The sequence below is a fragment of the Squalius cephalus genome, assembly GCF_949319135.1.
Source record: "Squalius cephalus genome assembly, chromosome: 24".
Taxonomy (NCBI): domain Eukaryota; kingdom Metazoa; phylum Chordata; class Actinopteri; order Cypriniformes; family Leuciscidae; genus Squalius; species Squalius cephalus.
The window spans coordinates 11054313-11069404 of record NC_137145.1 but is presented as its reverse complement, the minus strand read 5'-3'; the positions used below and the strand labels follow the sequence as shown (position 1 = coordinate 11069404).

Genomic DNA, 15092 nt, shown 5'->3' with positions numbered 1-15092 from the left:
TTCGGGATGGAATTCTAACGTACTGTCTTGGACGCACTAACTACAGTGTGTATACTGCGCATACTATTTATAATTGAATGTGAAATATGAATCCTAAATTCAGTGATTGAAATATTTTTCTTCCACCCCTCAAGTTTTGTGTTAGAGTGTTAGATAAAATTACATTGTGGAATACAGTGTTTATTGGAAAGAAAAACAATTATTTAGCGTTTTAAATCCATTTTCTGTAAAAACTTTTGTCACTCAGATCAAATAATGAATTTATAACTTTTTTTTTATACACCACACTGAAATGTCAAGTACGGAACACAGTATTCTTTGCTGTAAGCTTTGGTATACCACACATTTTGTTGAATAAAGTATTTAGAATCATATACCTAACATAGCCAGTCTCAGCACTGTATTCATACTCTATATTACTACACTGCACAGTATTCAGACTTTACACTACATTATCTATATATTTATAATAATAGTTCACAAACATTTTGTCCCAGGCCTTATAAATATAGCAAGAGACATGTTTTATTCTCCAAGGTGTAATGTTCAGGCCGGGGTAATTTTAGAATTATCATGCTCCTAGACAGTTTTAAAACTAAATTCTTAATAGGCCAGGAGCAGTTACTACTGTTTAAAAGAAAAAAAAAGTTTATCAAAAGAGTTTTTTAAAACTGTAAAAAAAAAAAAAAAAAATCTAAACAAATCAGAGGGCTGAAAAAGTTTCTATGACGTTTCATCCAGACGGACCAATCGATCGCCAGGATGTGATCAGCCATTGAAAGAGTAAGCGGTGGTAAACCCCGCCCCATTTAACATGACTGACAACGTTTCTATTCAATCATAGCTCTGCATACAGACTGCTACACCAATCAGAGAAGGCCAGTATGTCATAGCGTCAACAAAGCTTGGCTGCACCGTAGGCTTGTTCTCACCCGGTTGTCTTGTTAGAGGACGTTGGAGTCACAGTCAGGAGGGGCTCTATATCAAATATTAATTTTAAAACAGCAAGCACTTACAAAATATCAATCCAACATGTTCTCCCGCATCGCTAGACCAACAGCCACCCTCGCCCGGAGCTTGTCCACCTCCTCCCAGGTAAAAACGTTCATATTTGTTACCATGCGTGTGCGCTAACATTAGCTTACGTGATGAATATGAGTGTATAATGACATGCCAAACTGAGATTAAAACAAAATGTACTTTTTTTTTTTCTTTGTTGATTCGTGGTCTTTAATAATCCATAGACTACAATAATATAGTTGAAACTAAGTAAGAGCCTGCATCCAGGTAACCTAGAAGTTACGTTACCTTGCTTGGCATTTAGCCAGCACACTGACAGTATGATTTCTTAGTCATATGGACTTTAGGTGTATAGAGGTTACAAGAATCATGAATCCAGTTGAAATCCTGCTGTCCGCCATGAGTAGGTTTTAGTCGACCTTGCCAACTCGTGTAGTCTGCCTCTGCCTGTGTGCGATCATCCAGGTTAGAGATGGCATCGCATTGACTCGACCCCCTTTGAAAGGTCATTACAGTCGTGTAGCAAGTACTACAAAGTGTCTTGATCTGTAATGAGAGATCAGGCTTAATGCAGCTTTTGTGTTGGCTTTAAATGGCAAAAGCGCTACTGTGATGATTCACCATCTGATTTGTTTCATGAAACAAAACTTTGGGCTTTATAAGGCTTGTACTTCTATTCCCCATACATCACAGTGCAATACAGGCGTTTAGTTGCCAATAGAATAAGACTAATTCGTTTGTTTTACATAAACTCGCACTTGTATGCCATACAGACTTCCTTTGTACGGTCTAAACACTTAACAGAGTCCTTAATCACTTGGTTTAAACCCTCCCATTTCTTTGCACGAATGGTAGTAAATTTTCCCACTGGCGTATTTCCAGACTGAAAAAGACCCAAGGTCCAGTTTTAAAAAGGATGTTTATGTGACCTTAATTTGTAAACGCATAGACACACAAAAGGATTTTTAACATTTTGCATTCAAAGGTTGTTCTATTTTTTATTTATTTATTTAAAGGGATAGTTCACCCAAAAATGAAAATGAATTACTCACCCCCATGTCGTTCCAAACCAGTAAGACTTTAGTTCATATTTTGAAAACAAATGAAGATCTTTTTGATTCTGTTCCTCCATTGACAGCTACGCAACTACCACTTTGACGCTTCAAAAGCTTCATAAAGAGATCGTCAAACTAATTCGTCTGTTAATCAAACTAATAATTGATTAACAGATATAATTAACATTTAAGCATTGATCAAGCTCAACCAAACCTGCTTGATGCGTGATATCAAACCTCATTGGTTCTTGAGGAACCTCAAACGTGCTGCGTAACACACAGGAATGAATCTCATTGGTTCTTGCACGTCAAGCGAACATGCTTGAGCTTGTTTACCACAACTGATGTATAAGTTGATGAATGTTTATATGTGAATAAAAGCCTAAATTCAATCTGTCCATCATATAAAGTGATCGAGTCTCTTCAGAAATCTGGACTAAACCGCTCAATTCATATGGATTAGTTTTACGATCTCTGAATGAACCTTTTGAAGTGTCAAAGTGGTAGTTGTGTAGCTGTCAATGGAGGGACAGAAAGCTCTCAGATTTCATCAAGATCTTCATTTGTGTTCCGAAGATGAACGAAAATCTTACAGATTTGGAGTAATAATGACAGCATTTTCATTTTTGGGTGAATTAACCCTTTAAACAGTTTTCGATAACCAGGTTATGATTAATGATACCTCTTAAATGTGTATATATTGCACACAACAATACAAAGCAGTAAATTTAATGGCCTATTGAGTCAAAGTACACTTTACTGATATAAGTAGGGTGGATTAGCACATATTGCAATTGTGTGACGTTGCAATTTTTCCTCCTTGCAGAACAATGCGAAAGTAGCTGTCTTGGGTGCCTCAGGGGGCATCGGGCAGCCCCTGTCCCTCCTACTGAAGAACAGCCCTTTAGTGAGCCAGCTGTCACTTTACGATATCGCCCACACTCCTGGAGTGGCTGCTGACCTCAGTCACATTGAGACCAGAGCCCATGTCACAGGTACAGAAAGGGCTTCGGCTCATCAAGCCTCCTTGGTTCTGATGGTGTTTTCTTTTTTAGTATTTGCAGAGAAATCATACTTATTATTTTAAAGTTGGCATGAAATGGAAATTTGCTGTATTTTCTAAATGCATCATCTTAATCTTGTGAACGAATAATCCAGATAACTTTTTAACCCATCATTTTTAATTAAAATGTCAAAACCTGACAGTTGAAACAACCTACTTTTATCTGGTAACATATGCTAGACTTCTCCAATGCTTAAGCCCTACCACTTTTTTTTTTTTTTTTTACTTTAAATTAGTAAATAGTGCTATAGTGCTCACTGTCTTGCTTTGCAGGGTACATGGGAGCAGATCAGCTGGGTGCTGCACTGAAAGGCTGTGAGGTTGTTGTCATCCCTGCTGGTGTCCCAAGGAAGCCTGGTGGGTATATATATATATGTTGTTTTTTTTAAGCGCATTTATAGTCAGCATCGAATGGCATTAGCAACATTATATTTGTGTGAATGTAAAATAGGATATTCAACAATTTTTTTTTTGATTGGCTTAAACATAAGGGCTTCGGGATAGAATTGGGCTCAGTTATAAATGAGAAATTCTTATGGATTTCTATACATTTCTGAAGATTGTTCTTTTTGCCCTTTTTTGTAGGTATGACCCGTGATGACCTGTTCAACACCAATGCCACTATTGTGGCCACACTAGCTGATGCCTGTGCCCGTCACTGCCCTGAGGCCATGATCTGCATCATTGCAAACCCTGTAAGTATAAACAGGGTTCCCACGGGTCCTTGAGAGTTTGTGAATCTGAAAAATATTTTTCAAGGCCCTGGGAAGTTTTTGAAAATAAACATGCATAGATGCAGGTGCTTGAATTTATTTTGCGAAAGAAGTTTTCTGGAAAAAATTCCATATTTTTCCCTCCGGTTCGCTAATGTGTTATTTTGCCAACGTTTCGTGGCCTATGCATACTAGCTTGCTATATTTACGTTAGTTTTACGTGTTATGTTAAGTGTCTCCCGCGTGAGGTACTTTGTGTTGTACGTTGCCATGACGAAGTGACGAGCACACGAAACTATGGGACCTCAACGTTTCACAGACACACCATGAAACATTGCAAAAATAGGCTGGTTACATGAGCCTAAGCTCTTTTCAATAAAAATTCATGCAAAAGTTAATATCAGATCATTTTATAATACAGTCTAGGATGTACCAAATATCCTTCAGTTTTATGCAAAACAGAAATACGACAAATAGAATATCATATTTGTCATATTGTCAAAAAGTAAATGCAAAAAAAAAGCTTTTTTGCATAGTTGTATTTGACACATGAAAACTATAACAATGTATCTTACAAGGTAAAACGATGTTACCTTTCCCTCAATTGAAATGTGTCCCCACATTAAGTCCTAGAATTTGAGGGTGTTGGACCTGGAAAGTCCTTGAAAGGTCCTTGAATTTGAAGTTAACCAAGGTGTGGGAACCCTGTATAAAGTCTCGGAGAGATCAGTACATTGCTGCTATATCACTTTATAACTGCTCAAAGGTCAAAATGGCATATAACACTAGATATCTATACACATACACATACATGCATGTATGCTTTGGACCGCCCGTTTAAGATAGTTGATAATTGTTCATATAGGAAAACAAGTTCTGTATTATTAAACTTCATTGTGAATTTCAGGTGAACTCCACTATTCCCATCACATCAGAGGTGATGAAGAAACATGGCGTCTACCACCCCAACAGAGTCTTTGGTGTGACAACACTGGATATTGTCAGAGCAAATGCTTTTGTTGCTGAGCTCAAAGTGAGTTCTATAAACTCAATTGATACAGATTTTTAAGTGCAGACTTATTTGTTTAATGTCATCATCAGAACATACATTTGCACAGTCATTTCATTGTCACGGTTACTGCAATATTTCCAGGGCCTTGATCCCGCCCGAGTCAATGTGCCAGTGGTCGGAGGTCATGCAGGAAAGACCATCATTCCTCTCATTTCACAGGTGAGGAGAACCTGTATTACTACATAACTGATAACTTGTTCAATAAGAATTTGAACAGTGTTGCATTACAATGACTAGTACCAATTCAAGCTTTAACTTTCATGTCAATCCAAGTTTTTGGCAGCCTATTTTGTAGGTTGCTTGCTTCATTTCAGTGGCATTGCACTGCATATCCCTGCTCATTGTATAATCTCTCATTGGTCTACAGTCCTGTACCATAAATGTAAAATATCTTCTGATTGGCTTTTTTTTTTCTTTAGGACAGGTTGTTTAGATTATTTGGTGATATGATAAAGCTGATGTGTATTATTCTTTTCATGTTGTTTTCAGTGCACACCCAAGGTTGAGTTCCCTGCAGATCAACTGTCTGCTTTGACAGGCAGGATCCAGGAAGCAGGAACTGAGGTTGTGAAAGCTAAAGCTGGTGCAGGTGAGAACTGAGGATTTAGATGCTGATTGATTGCTTGTTTTTTGATTGCATTAAGTAAGGCTTTGGTTCCTTCATGTCGCTGGCATCTTTTTTTAATTGTGCAGAAACATAATTTAGATTTTTTTTTTTTTTTTTTTTTTTTTTGAAATGCCACATTAAAAATAAAATTTAGAAGATCTGAAATATGAACTTGTATCTGTAAACCTAAATGTGTCTCTATTCATAGGCTCTGCCACTCTGTCCATGGCCTACGCTGGAGCCAGGTTCACATTCTCCCTTCTTGACGCCATGAATGGAAAGGAGGGTGTTGTTGAATGTGCATTTGTGAGATCTGAGGAAACGGAGTGCAAATACTTCTCTACACCTCTCCTGCTTGGGGTAAATCTAGCTAGATCCTCTTTAGATGTTACTTCATCTTATGTTCAGATCATACAAGGTCACAGGGACAACAACCACCTGGTAAAACAGGCTTTGTTTTTGTCTACTAAAATTTGTTTTAGTAATTTCTCTTCCTTTTCTCAGAAAAACGGCATTGAAAAGAACCTTGGCCTTGGCAAGATCTCTGCGTTCGAGGAGAAGCTGGTAGCTGAAGCCATGGATGAACTGAAGGGCTCCATCAAGAAAGGAGAAGATTTTGTTTCAAACATGAAGTGATCTGTGCTTGTGGCACGCTACCTGTGAAATGTCCTTTATTTATAAAGCTGAATCATTGTATGTCAACAGGGTTTCCCAAACATGTATTTTCATCATTTTCAAAGATGCAGACAGTCTTTGTGCTGATTAAAACAGTAATATCCAGCCATCAATAAAACGGTTTGTTTACCAACTATATACGTCCTTGTATTTTAGTTCACTCTATTCAAAATATTGCTATTTTGCTATGAGATTATATTATTGAAATTTTTTTTTTTTTTTGGTTATAAACCGATGCAATTTGAGTGACTCATAAATCAATGTGAATGAGTTTTACATAAACAGAAATGGCTCTGAGTAAACCTACTGTCAGTGTTATTGTTATTTTTAATCAAGGATCCACTTTCACATTCAAGTCTCTTTCCATGTGCTTATTCAAATGAATAGTGATTTGGAGGTATTTAAATTAAACTTATTGATGTAATAGATTTTATATTTCCTACACACTCACTCACACACACATACGCATATATTTACATTTATGCATTTGGCAGACGCTTTATCCAAAGCGGCTTGTGTTGCATTTCAAGGTACATTTTTTTACATTCTTATCAGTTCTCTATATGTATGTATATATATATATATATATATTATTATTATTTTTTTTTTTTTTTAGATCTATTTATGATCGTTTGCTCCAGATTTGTTTTATTTAAGAAGGGGATACTACCTGCGTGAATGATGATTTGAAAGGATTTCCCCCCCACAATATTTTGCAAGCTTAACTACCCAACTTTCTGAAAACCTCAGACATCCAGTTTTATAGTATTATAAATATATCCAGTTTTGTTTTTATTTCACCTTTTCCAATTACAGTAGCATTAGTTGGTGTCTTACAAAGGCCTTGGTCTTAAAATGGCATTGTTCTCTCATTGAAAACAGTATTTTATAATGACTTTAAATGGGTAATTTCTTTAAAAAAAAATGCTAAAAGCTTTAATGTATGTAGTTACATGCATAAATATATTATAAAAAACACTTGACAATTACCAACCAACAAGATGTTGATCACATTAGGAGATATTTAAAAATAAAAATATTACTTTTGAAAAATGCTAATTTTTGAATATATTATTAGATTGTTTAATGTTTATATTTTAATATTTTCAAAGGGTTAAAACAACCAATAAAACAATAATTTGTTTTTTGATATTTGTACAGTTTTCTCACTTTTGATTAAAGAAAAAATTACCCTCCGTTTACCGACGTAAAAGGTAGTAAAAATGTAACTGTATTGCAAACAAGTTAGAGATAAATATTCAACTGGCTGGATTTATTTTATTTTTAATTTAATAATAATAAAAGGAAACACATTAGTCAATTCCAGTAAAAATATTATAAAAAAAAAAAAAATATATATATATATATATACACATTGGCTTATTTGAATAAGGTTAGCTCATTTGCATACGTGCAGATGAGCGGAAACGACCTGCCACCAATCATTTCAGGCGGTTCATACGAAAACGTCGTCTCCACATCCACCGCCGCACTAATTAGCCAAATTTACCGTTTCCATGACTTTAATGTGCAAGTAAATAACAACCAATTAAACAAACCATTCTGAATCTCGACAGAACGTTTCTGTGGTGTTCAGACCGTCAAATAATGTCTGGTTTAACAGAGGAGCGTTTGCGCGTGGTGGCGATCATTCACGCGCTCAAAGCTGTCGGTATCCGCGTGAAAAACTGGAAGAACTTTCTGAATGGAGATTCCAACTGTCAACAAACTTTTAGTCAGGTAAAAAAAAAAAAAACGACTGCCAATTATTTGTTGCTTAAAATATTGTATCATTTACATCAGGGTTCACCAATCTCGGTCCTGTAGGGCCGCTGTCCTGCAGACTTTAGCTCCAACCAGCTCCAACACACCTGTTTGAAAGTTTCTAGTATGCCTAGTGAGACCTTGATTAGCTGGTTCAGGTGTGTTTAATTGGGGTTGGAGCTAAACTTTGACAGCGGCCCTCCAGGACCGAGATTGGTGAACCCTGATTTACATACATTGAATTTGTCTCTCAGGAGAGCTCGTCACAACGCTTTGCTTTTGGACGTGACATACATTTGCTCCCTCAACATCAACTCTCAGACATGGGCGGTACAGTACCTCAGTATGTTAATCAACATCTCTTGTTTGTTTTAAAATTCAGATAATCAAAATTAAAATTGAGTTTTTAAATCGAGAGCAGCATGACAGTGATTGAGAGATAGAAGTCTGCGTTTGTATGCCACATGAGAGCATATGAGGTGCTGGTTTTCAGGTTCTTGGTGGAGGCCTGTGGATATCTGTCACAACATCTTGATACAGAAGGTCTTTTCAGGAAGACCGGATCCCTGAGTCGTATCCGAGCTCTAAGGGTAAATTCCTACAAATCTGTCATTTATCATATCACAATGGCATTAACAGGTTATATCTTACCACTCTGCGTCTTAAATTTATACAGTTAGCCTATTTTGTGTTTTGATGGATGGCAAGCTTTTTATTCAGGTACCCGTTTTGACCTTTGCACGTGTATTTCCCCCCCACTAGTTTTACAATACTGGTATAAAGTTTGTAATAAATAAGATTATAAGATTATTTACATTAATTAGAATAATTTCTGAAGGATAATATGACACTGAAGACTTTAGTAATGGCTGCTTGTTAAAAGTTTTCATTGTAGTCATATTTTACAAAATTGCTGTTTTTACTGTATTTTTGATTAAATACATGCAGCCTTGTTGAGAATAAGAGCCTTCTTTCAAAAACATACAACTTTTGACTGGTAGTGCACATCTAAAATACAAATAGCTCTTTTGACAAATGTTTAAAATGATCTGCAAGAAAAGGTAACAACAAATGCTTTTATTTCATAGGCAGATTTGGAGCAGGGAAAGCCAGTCTTCCTTCCCCCGCACGCAGACCTCCTGCAGCCTTGTGACGTCGCCTCTCTCATCAAGCAGTTCCTGCGTGAGCTGCCATCTCCTCTCATCCCTACAGACCTCCAGATCCCTCTGATTCAGGCCCAGGGGCTTGAGATGACACATGACCAGGAGGGAGCGAGAAACAGAACAACTCTGCTCATTACAGCTCTGTTACCTTCATCCCACGCTCGTGCTCTCAGATTCCTCTGCACCTTTCTGCATCAAGCTGCAGAGAGGTTTTACATTTGATTGCAGCCTGAATATCAATTTGAGTCTTATTTTCCTTGGATCTGTGCAAATTTTAAAGGAATAGTCTCTTATTTTTCTGTAATATTTAATCTTAAGTCAAAATTATTGTCTGTGGTAATTGTCAGCATGCTAAAAACACTTTGCATAGATGTACAGACAATACACAAGCTAATTTTTGATCATATTTTCCTTGCAGTGAGAATAGAATGGATGCGAGTAGCCTGGCTGTTGTTATTGCTCCTAACCTGCTTCAATGTCAACCTTGCAAACTCACTCTGGACACCGAGAAACATTTAGACCAGCAGACATCAGTGATCAAATCACTCATTCTTCATGCAGAACGTATTGGTAAAGATGGAGGAGATTTGAATGAGCGATTGGTTAACCTGCCCTTTGCTGGGTGCAGCAATTTTGGTCCATTATTTGGAGTAAACTGAGCTTGTACTTGTGTGTGAACTTTGTCTATCAGGTGTTGTTCCATCATGTATGCTGGAGGCTTTAAAAGCAACAGGGGGAACAGAGACACCCTCTCCTGAAGGTGGTGCTATGTTTAGTAAGAGGACAGGACTCAGTGTTTACAGAAGTCTGAGACGACAACGAAGACGAAGTGTTGGTGGTGAGATTTTTATTGTTTGTTTTGTATATATATTTTTATTGAGCAGGTTCTTAAATGACAAATATGCATGGCATACATGGAAAACATGACAAGGAAATCAAATCTCCAATGAAGGTACAGTCTCAAAAAAGGAAAGGACATGGTTCCACATTTTATAAAATGAGTTAACAGAGTCTATAATTTTTTCCAGTTGTGAAAAAGGACATTAAGTCCTTTAACCAGGACTATTTAGGAGGTGGGCATGAGGATGTCCAATGTAACAATATTCTTCTTCTGGCTACCAATGAAGCAAAAGCAATAATTTTAGCATGGCGCAAGCCATCAACAGGGAGTACACCAAAAATTGCAATTATTGGGCAGGGTTTCACAGAAACATTAAGAGCCTTTGACAATGCAACAAAAAAAAAAAAAAGAACAGAATGGATACAATTTAGGAAAGGTATAAAATGTATAATAATGATCTGCTGGGGATAGCGAACATATTGCACCTGTCATCTTCTGTTAAAGAAAGTTTCTTCAATTGTTGGTTTCATACTGCCATAACCACCACAGACAATTAAGGTGGTCATGCCCCCCCCCCCCCCCCCCCCCCAATATTCTGTATTTTTTTAAAGTTATTTTATTAGGTCCCCACCAATCCTAAATATATGGTGTCATCTTTGATTTTGCAATATAATATTAAAAAATTATGAAAAAACATGAAAAAAATTCTAGTAAAAAAAGAATCCCGAGGGCCAAATCAGAATAAAGGAATACATTTCTGAAGGATATGATAAGGATGATTATAAAATATATATTCTGAAGAATATAAGTATATAATGATTTATGTTATGGGCACAAAAAAAAATTCCTAGCATATCTTTCTTTCCGTTTTAATGATGATGTACATTTTTATCAAAATATTGTTTCAGAAATATTCGTAGATGCTTTTTCCAAACTGAAGCCATGTCGTACACCCACTGGACCTCCAATAGTCTTAGATGTCACGTCAGGTGAGCCACTATATTTTTGCATGGTAAGTGCTTTCCTATTAGTTATTCTCTTGAACTGCAAAAGTAAAAAAAAAAATGCTTCTTTGATCTTTATAGTGACTCCTCTCTCAAAAAGCCCCACTCCTCAATCTCCAGTTACAGTCAAACGTAAAGCCACCGAGGAATCACTTCCTGAACTTGAAGGATCTGTGAAGAAAAGGTACATTTTTGGCTTATCTGATACATAAATATCCATTTTGTCTGGTTGTCAGATGACTTCATAGACTACTTTGCAAAAGATGTTCATCCCAGATGTTTCTTAGCTTGTGCGTTTACTATTGTTCAGGCGGTCTCTGCATGACCTAAGAGAGGACAGGTCGACAACTGTCACTCAGCCAGAAGGTCAGTCTATTTATGTGTGTATTTTACCAGCTTATCTCATGATTGTTGTAGAATATTGATACCACAAAGTTTGCAAAAATCTGTTAGAATCTTTAAGCAGTCATAGTCCCCTGAAGGAAAAGTGTAGTAAAGAAGATACTATTATCACCACCAAGAAGAGAAGCCACACGAGAGAACAGCGGAAATTGCTTCGGTACTGTATCACGACTGAACTCTACTCTGTAATACTAATTTGGGGATGATATTTAATCTACAAAGAGTAGCAGTTAGGCTTATCTGTGTATATTTTGGGGGTTTCAGGCCTCCAACACAAGAAGAAAAGGTGCATCGGAGAAAAAGATCTCTCCGATTTTTTACTGTGTCCAGTGGAAACAACAGTAACCAAGTATGTTTTTTTTAAACCAGCTTTTAGTAGTTTTTACTTTTTTCATTTTATTTTTTTCATTCTACTAACCTGGTTTCATATTTTTAGCTTTCAGTGATACCAACACATAAAGACCCTTGTTCAGAAGAACACCAAGAACAGCTTGACTGTAAAAGTGATTCACCACTTATAAATGATGATATGACTCCAAGGATACCTCTTGTTGTCATTGATGAACCAGAAGCAGGTTTGGATGAGTTTTTATTCATTTATTTGACTGATTTTTGATTATCATTTGAATCAACTTACATGAATTTGATTTGTGCACTACAGAGTAAAAGTTACATGTCAGTCTGTTTCTTACACAATATTTACTGATTCAATAAAAATCTGGCCAATATGTCAGTTCATCACTATCATTGACATTATTGTTACTTTAAATCTTTTCATATTTTTTGTTCAAATAAAAAAAAATGTTAACGTTTAATTTTCAATCATGCAGTTGTTGTTGGGAATGAGGTGGACAATGACCCGAATCTTCTCAACTGCGGTTTTGCTGAAAGCCCTGATGACTGTCTAAAAATGGGATCTGAAGCATCTTTCATGCAGAGACAGGACAGTGAAGAACCCTGTGACGATGAATGCTGGACTGTACTTGAAGTTGAAGACTTTGAGCGGTTAGGAGAATGTGAGGTAATACAATCTGTTACTCAAAATCAAGGGTCTCAAATTAATGCAAGCACAGAGGTAGAGAATGAGCCAGAGGTCAAGCAGCCGCGTAAAGAGTCCAAAAAAGATAAGAACCGCTCTAAGAACCGATCTCGTCCTCGTAGATCCATAAGCCTACCTGAGGTGATGTTGGAGTCGTGTACTGATGAGATCCCTGTTTTGGAAAAGGAAGTTGGTAGAGCTGAAACTGAGATTGATAACAGTGTCTGGCCGATGTTTGCGAGTCTGACCCTTTCAAATGAGCAAGAGAATGTAACCACGGAGAAGAAGGTGGGTATCAATGAAGTGCAAGAGACAAAAGGAAGCATTAAAACACAAAAGAATTATAAACATGACAAGGTGACAGACTCAACTCTTGGTTTCAAAAGACCCCATCAGCGTTTGTCCATGGCTGAGCGACTTAGAGGTTTTAGTGCTTTGACCTTGCTGCTCCGGACATCTCGAGCGCCACCTAATTTCCGGGAGAAACCGCAGGAATCCCTTCAGAGGGGAGCCACGCGCCTTCGGAGGCAGGGGGCACGCCGATTTGGCCGCTCCATCAGTCATGATGGCGTATCTGAGAGACCACCAGAGCAGAGCCCTGTCACTGTGGGATCTCCCCCAGCAAATCAGGCTTTCATAAGAATGTGCGACGCTAGCCCTGATTCAGGTGTGGAGTCGGTCGATCAAGAACCGATTAATGATTTACATCATCAAGAGATGTGCAAGAGGTCACAAAATTCCCTCCAAAATCAGACAACAAATGACGTGGATTCTCTGAGCTCGTTGGGAAACCCAAATCAAGATCCGAATTTGTCTGCAATGAAGAAAACTGAATGTCTGTTCCTGTGCAAGCAAACAGAGCAGAATGTCAAGGAGTTTGATCTTCATAAACTGTTGGATCAGAAGTGTTACATTGGTGGTCATGAGGAAGACGATCGTGAAGATTCAAATGTTCCTCCTGTAGTTCTTACACCTGATCTTGCATCTCCAATGTTCTTCCAGCAGATGGTGCCATTGAATCTCTTTGAAGACTCAAGTTCAGTTGAAGACTTCAGAACGGATCAAGTCTCTCCTCTGCACGAAAGCGACAAGGAAACCCCCTCATGGCTGAATGCCAGTCCTCCATTTGAGTTTCCACCATTTGCTTCTTTGACACGAGATGGTATGATTTTTGAAGATGACACAAGTAACAGGTTGACTGGTGATCTTTCCTCTCCAACCTTTCAGTTTAGGCATCCGACCACTAAAAGGCGCTACAGAGACTCTCCCCGCTGGCCATCGCATGAGGTGCGCATGTCTACTTGGAACCCGTTACCACTTTAATCATTTAGTTCTTTAATTTTTATTAGTTCAATATCATTTCCCAACGACTGGGATCTGAATATGGTTTGTGTAATCATTAAACTATTATTTATGCAACAGTGGTTTTATTTGTTTATGTTTGTGAACTGTCACAAATTTTCTTTGTTCTTAATAAAATCTGTTTTAATAGTTCAGTTTTTTTGTAGTTATTTTCTAGAAGTTCAGTTAATTTAATATTCATCCATATAAGGACCTGTGACAAAATCTGTTTGCAAGTTAAAATGTAATTACTTACCCTCAAGTTGAGTTTGTGTCTTCTGTTGAACACATAAGAAGATATTTTAAAGAATGTTGGTAACCAGACAGTGGATGGACCCCATTGACTTCCATAGTAGGAAAACTGTCTGGTTACCAGCATCCTTTAAAATATCTTCTTAAGAAACTCCTCATACAGGTTTAGAACAACATGAGGGTGAATAAATGACAAAATGTTCATTTTTTGGGTGAACTATCCCTTTCAGCAACTGATTTTGGTTCTATATCATGTTTAGTAAGGAAGACTGGTTTGGGAAATGTTTTTAAAAAATATTTCTGCTTAAATAAATTTAAGCTAAAACGGTGTGATTAAGTTTGTAAAAGCAAAACATGCAATTGCAATAAAAGTATATTGGCAAACAGTTGCCCCATACAGTTCCATTGCAAGTGCATTTCAGTACAGTTTTCTTTTTTCTTTTTACTAACTAAGTTTGAGAATCCTTTTTGATGACTTGGAATATTTTTTTTTAGAGTGAAATTATTTATTTATTTATTTGCTTTAAATATTCAAGGAACAAATCCAGATTAAAGGGAAAATAACCAAGTTTTAAAAGAAAAGTACAATATTTTCACTCATTAAACCAGTTTGAATTATTCTAAAAAGATTGTTGATATCCTTTAGCCAAGCCCAACAGAGATAATGTAAGTTTTATGAAGCTGGTGCTCCTCCTCTTTGATGTGGAGCAGCGAGAGGACGTTACAGAAAGTGGAGCTCTCTGTGAACCGCATTCACCAGAGCTGAAGTCTCAGTTCTTCCACACGCACAGGCAGCCTGTGGTCCGAAGTGAAAGAGAAGTGGGGAAGCTAAGGCTGGGATCTGTCCCAGCTGGGAAGAAGGAAAGAGGGGACTCACTTTTCTTGCTGGTACCTGTAAATCTCCTGAACCATGGCAGAAGCAGCAGAGGGAGAAGAGGAAATCCAGTTCTTACGAACAGTGAGTTATATTGAGAATGCCTTACCTCCAATTAGTTAAAAAAAATGCATGTATAGATGTATGAAAAATGAATGTATAGATAATGCATTAGAAATATTTTTTTTTTTATGACAATGTTTTAAT

The 15092-nt window shown here is 37.2% G+C and overlaps 3 protein-coding genes across 6 annotated transcripts in view; all 3 read left to right on the top strand.

Moving 5' to 3' along the window:
- Nucleotides 1-848: 848 nt before the first annotated feature.
- On the top strand, nucleotides 849-6339 carry mdh2 (malate dehydrogenase 2, NAD (mitochondrial)). The gene is made up of 9 exons (XM_079860338.1): nucleotides 849-1095; nucleotides 2902-3070; nucleotides 3412-3495; nucleotides 3724-3833; nucleotides 4759-4884; nucleotides 5005-5082; nucleotides 5413-5512; nucleotides 5739-5890; nucleotides 6035-6339. Exons 1-9 carry the CDS (start codon nucleotides 1033-1035, stop codon nucleotides 6164-6166), a joined length of 1014 nt encoding a protein of 337 aa, XP_079716464.1. The 5' UTR covers nucleotides 849-1032; the 3' UTR covers nucleotides 6167-6339.
- A 1295-nt stretch (nucleotides 6340-7634) lies between these two features.
- LOC307152677 (uncharacterized protein) lies at nucleotides 7635-13913 on the top strand. Its single transcript, XM_079861507.1, has 13 exons — nucleotides 7635-7945; nucleotides 8224-8312; nucleotides 8463-8559; nucleotides 9058-9341; nucleotides 9551-9702; nucleotides 9824-9970; nucleotides 10882-10962; nucleotides 11059-11161; nucleotides 11288-11343; nucleotides 11431-11536; nucleotides 11644-11728; nucleotides 11816-11954; nucleotides 12210-13913. The coding sequence occupies exons 1-13, from the start codon at nucleotides 7814-7816 to the stop codon at nucleotides 13739-13741; spliced, it is 3003 nt and encodes a 1000-aa protein (XP_079717633.1). The 5' UTR covers nucleotides 7635-7813; the 3' UTR covers nucleotides 13742-13913.
- An 821-nt stretch (nucleotides 13914-14734) lies between these two features.
- Nucleotides 14735-15092, top strand: part of LOC307152945 (ryanodine receptor 1-like) — a 48587-nt gene continuing 48229 nt past the window's right edge. For all 4 annotated transcript variants that reach the window (XM_079861952.1, XM_079861949.1, XM_079861951.1 and 1 more), the window contains exon 1: nucleotides 14735-14969. In XM_079861952.1, the coding sequence (XP_079718078.1) occupies nucleotides 14922-14969 (48 nt within the window). In that variant the 5' untranslated portion in view covers nucleotides 14735-14921. The remainder of the gene's footprint in view (nucleotides 14970-15092) is intronic.

Coding starts and splice junctions, on each gene's coding strand:
- LOC307152677 (XM_079861507.1), top strand. CDS start 7,814: ATGTCTGGTTTAACAGAGGAGCGTTTGCGCGTGGTGGCGATCATTCAC. Junction 8,313..8,462: donor ATGGGCGGTACAGTACCTCA/GTATGTTAATCA, acceptor GCTGGTTTTCAG/GTTCTTGGTGGAGGCCTGTG. Junction 11,729..11,815: donor GTGGAAACAACAGTAACCAA/GTATGTTTTTTT, acceptor TCATATTTTTAG/CTTTCAGTGATACCAACACA.
- mdh2 (XM_079860338.1), top strand. CDS start 1,033: ATGTTCTCCCGCATCGCTAGACCAACAGCCACCCTCGCCCGGAGCTTG. Junction 1,096..2,901: donor GCTTGTCCACCTCCTCCCAG/GTAAAAACGTTC, acceptor TCCTCCTTGCAG/AACAATGCGAAAGTAGCTGT. Junction 3,071..3,411: donor GACCAGAGCCCATGTCACAG/GTACAGAAAGGG, acceptor CTTGCTTTGCAG/GGTACATGGGAGCAGATCAG.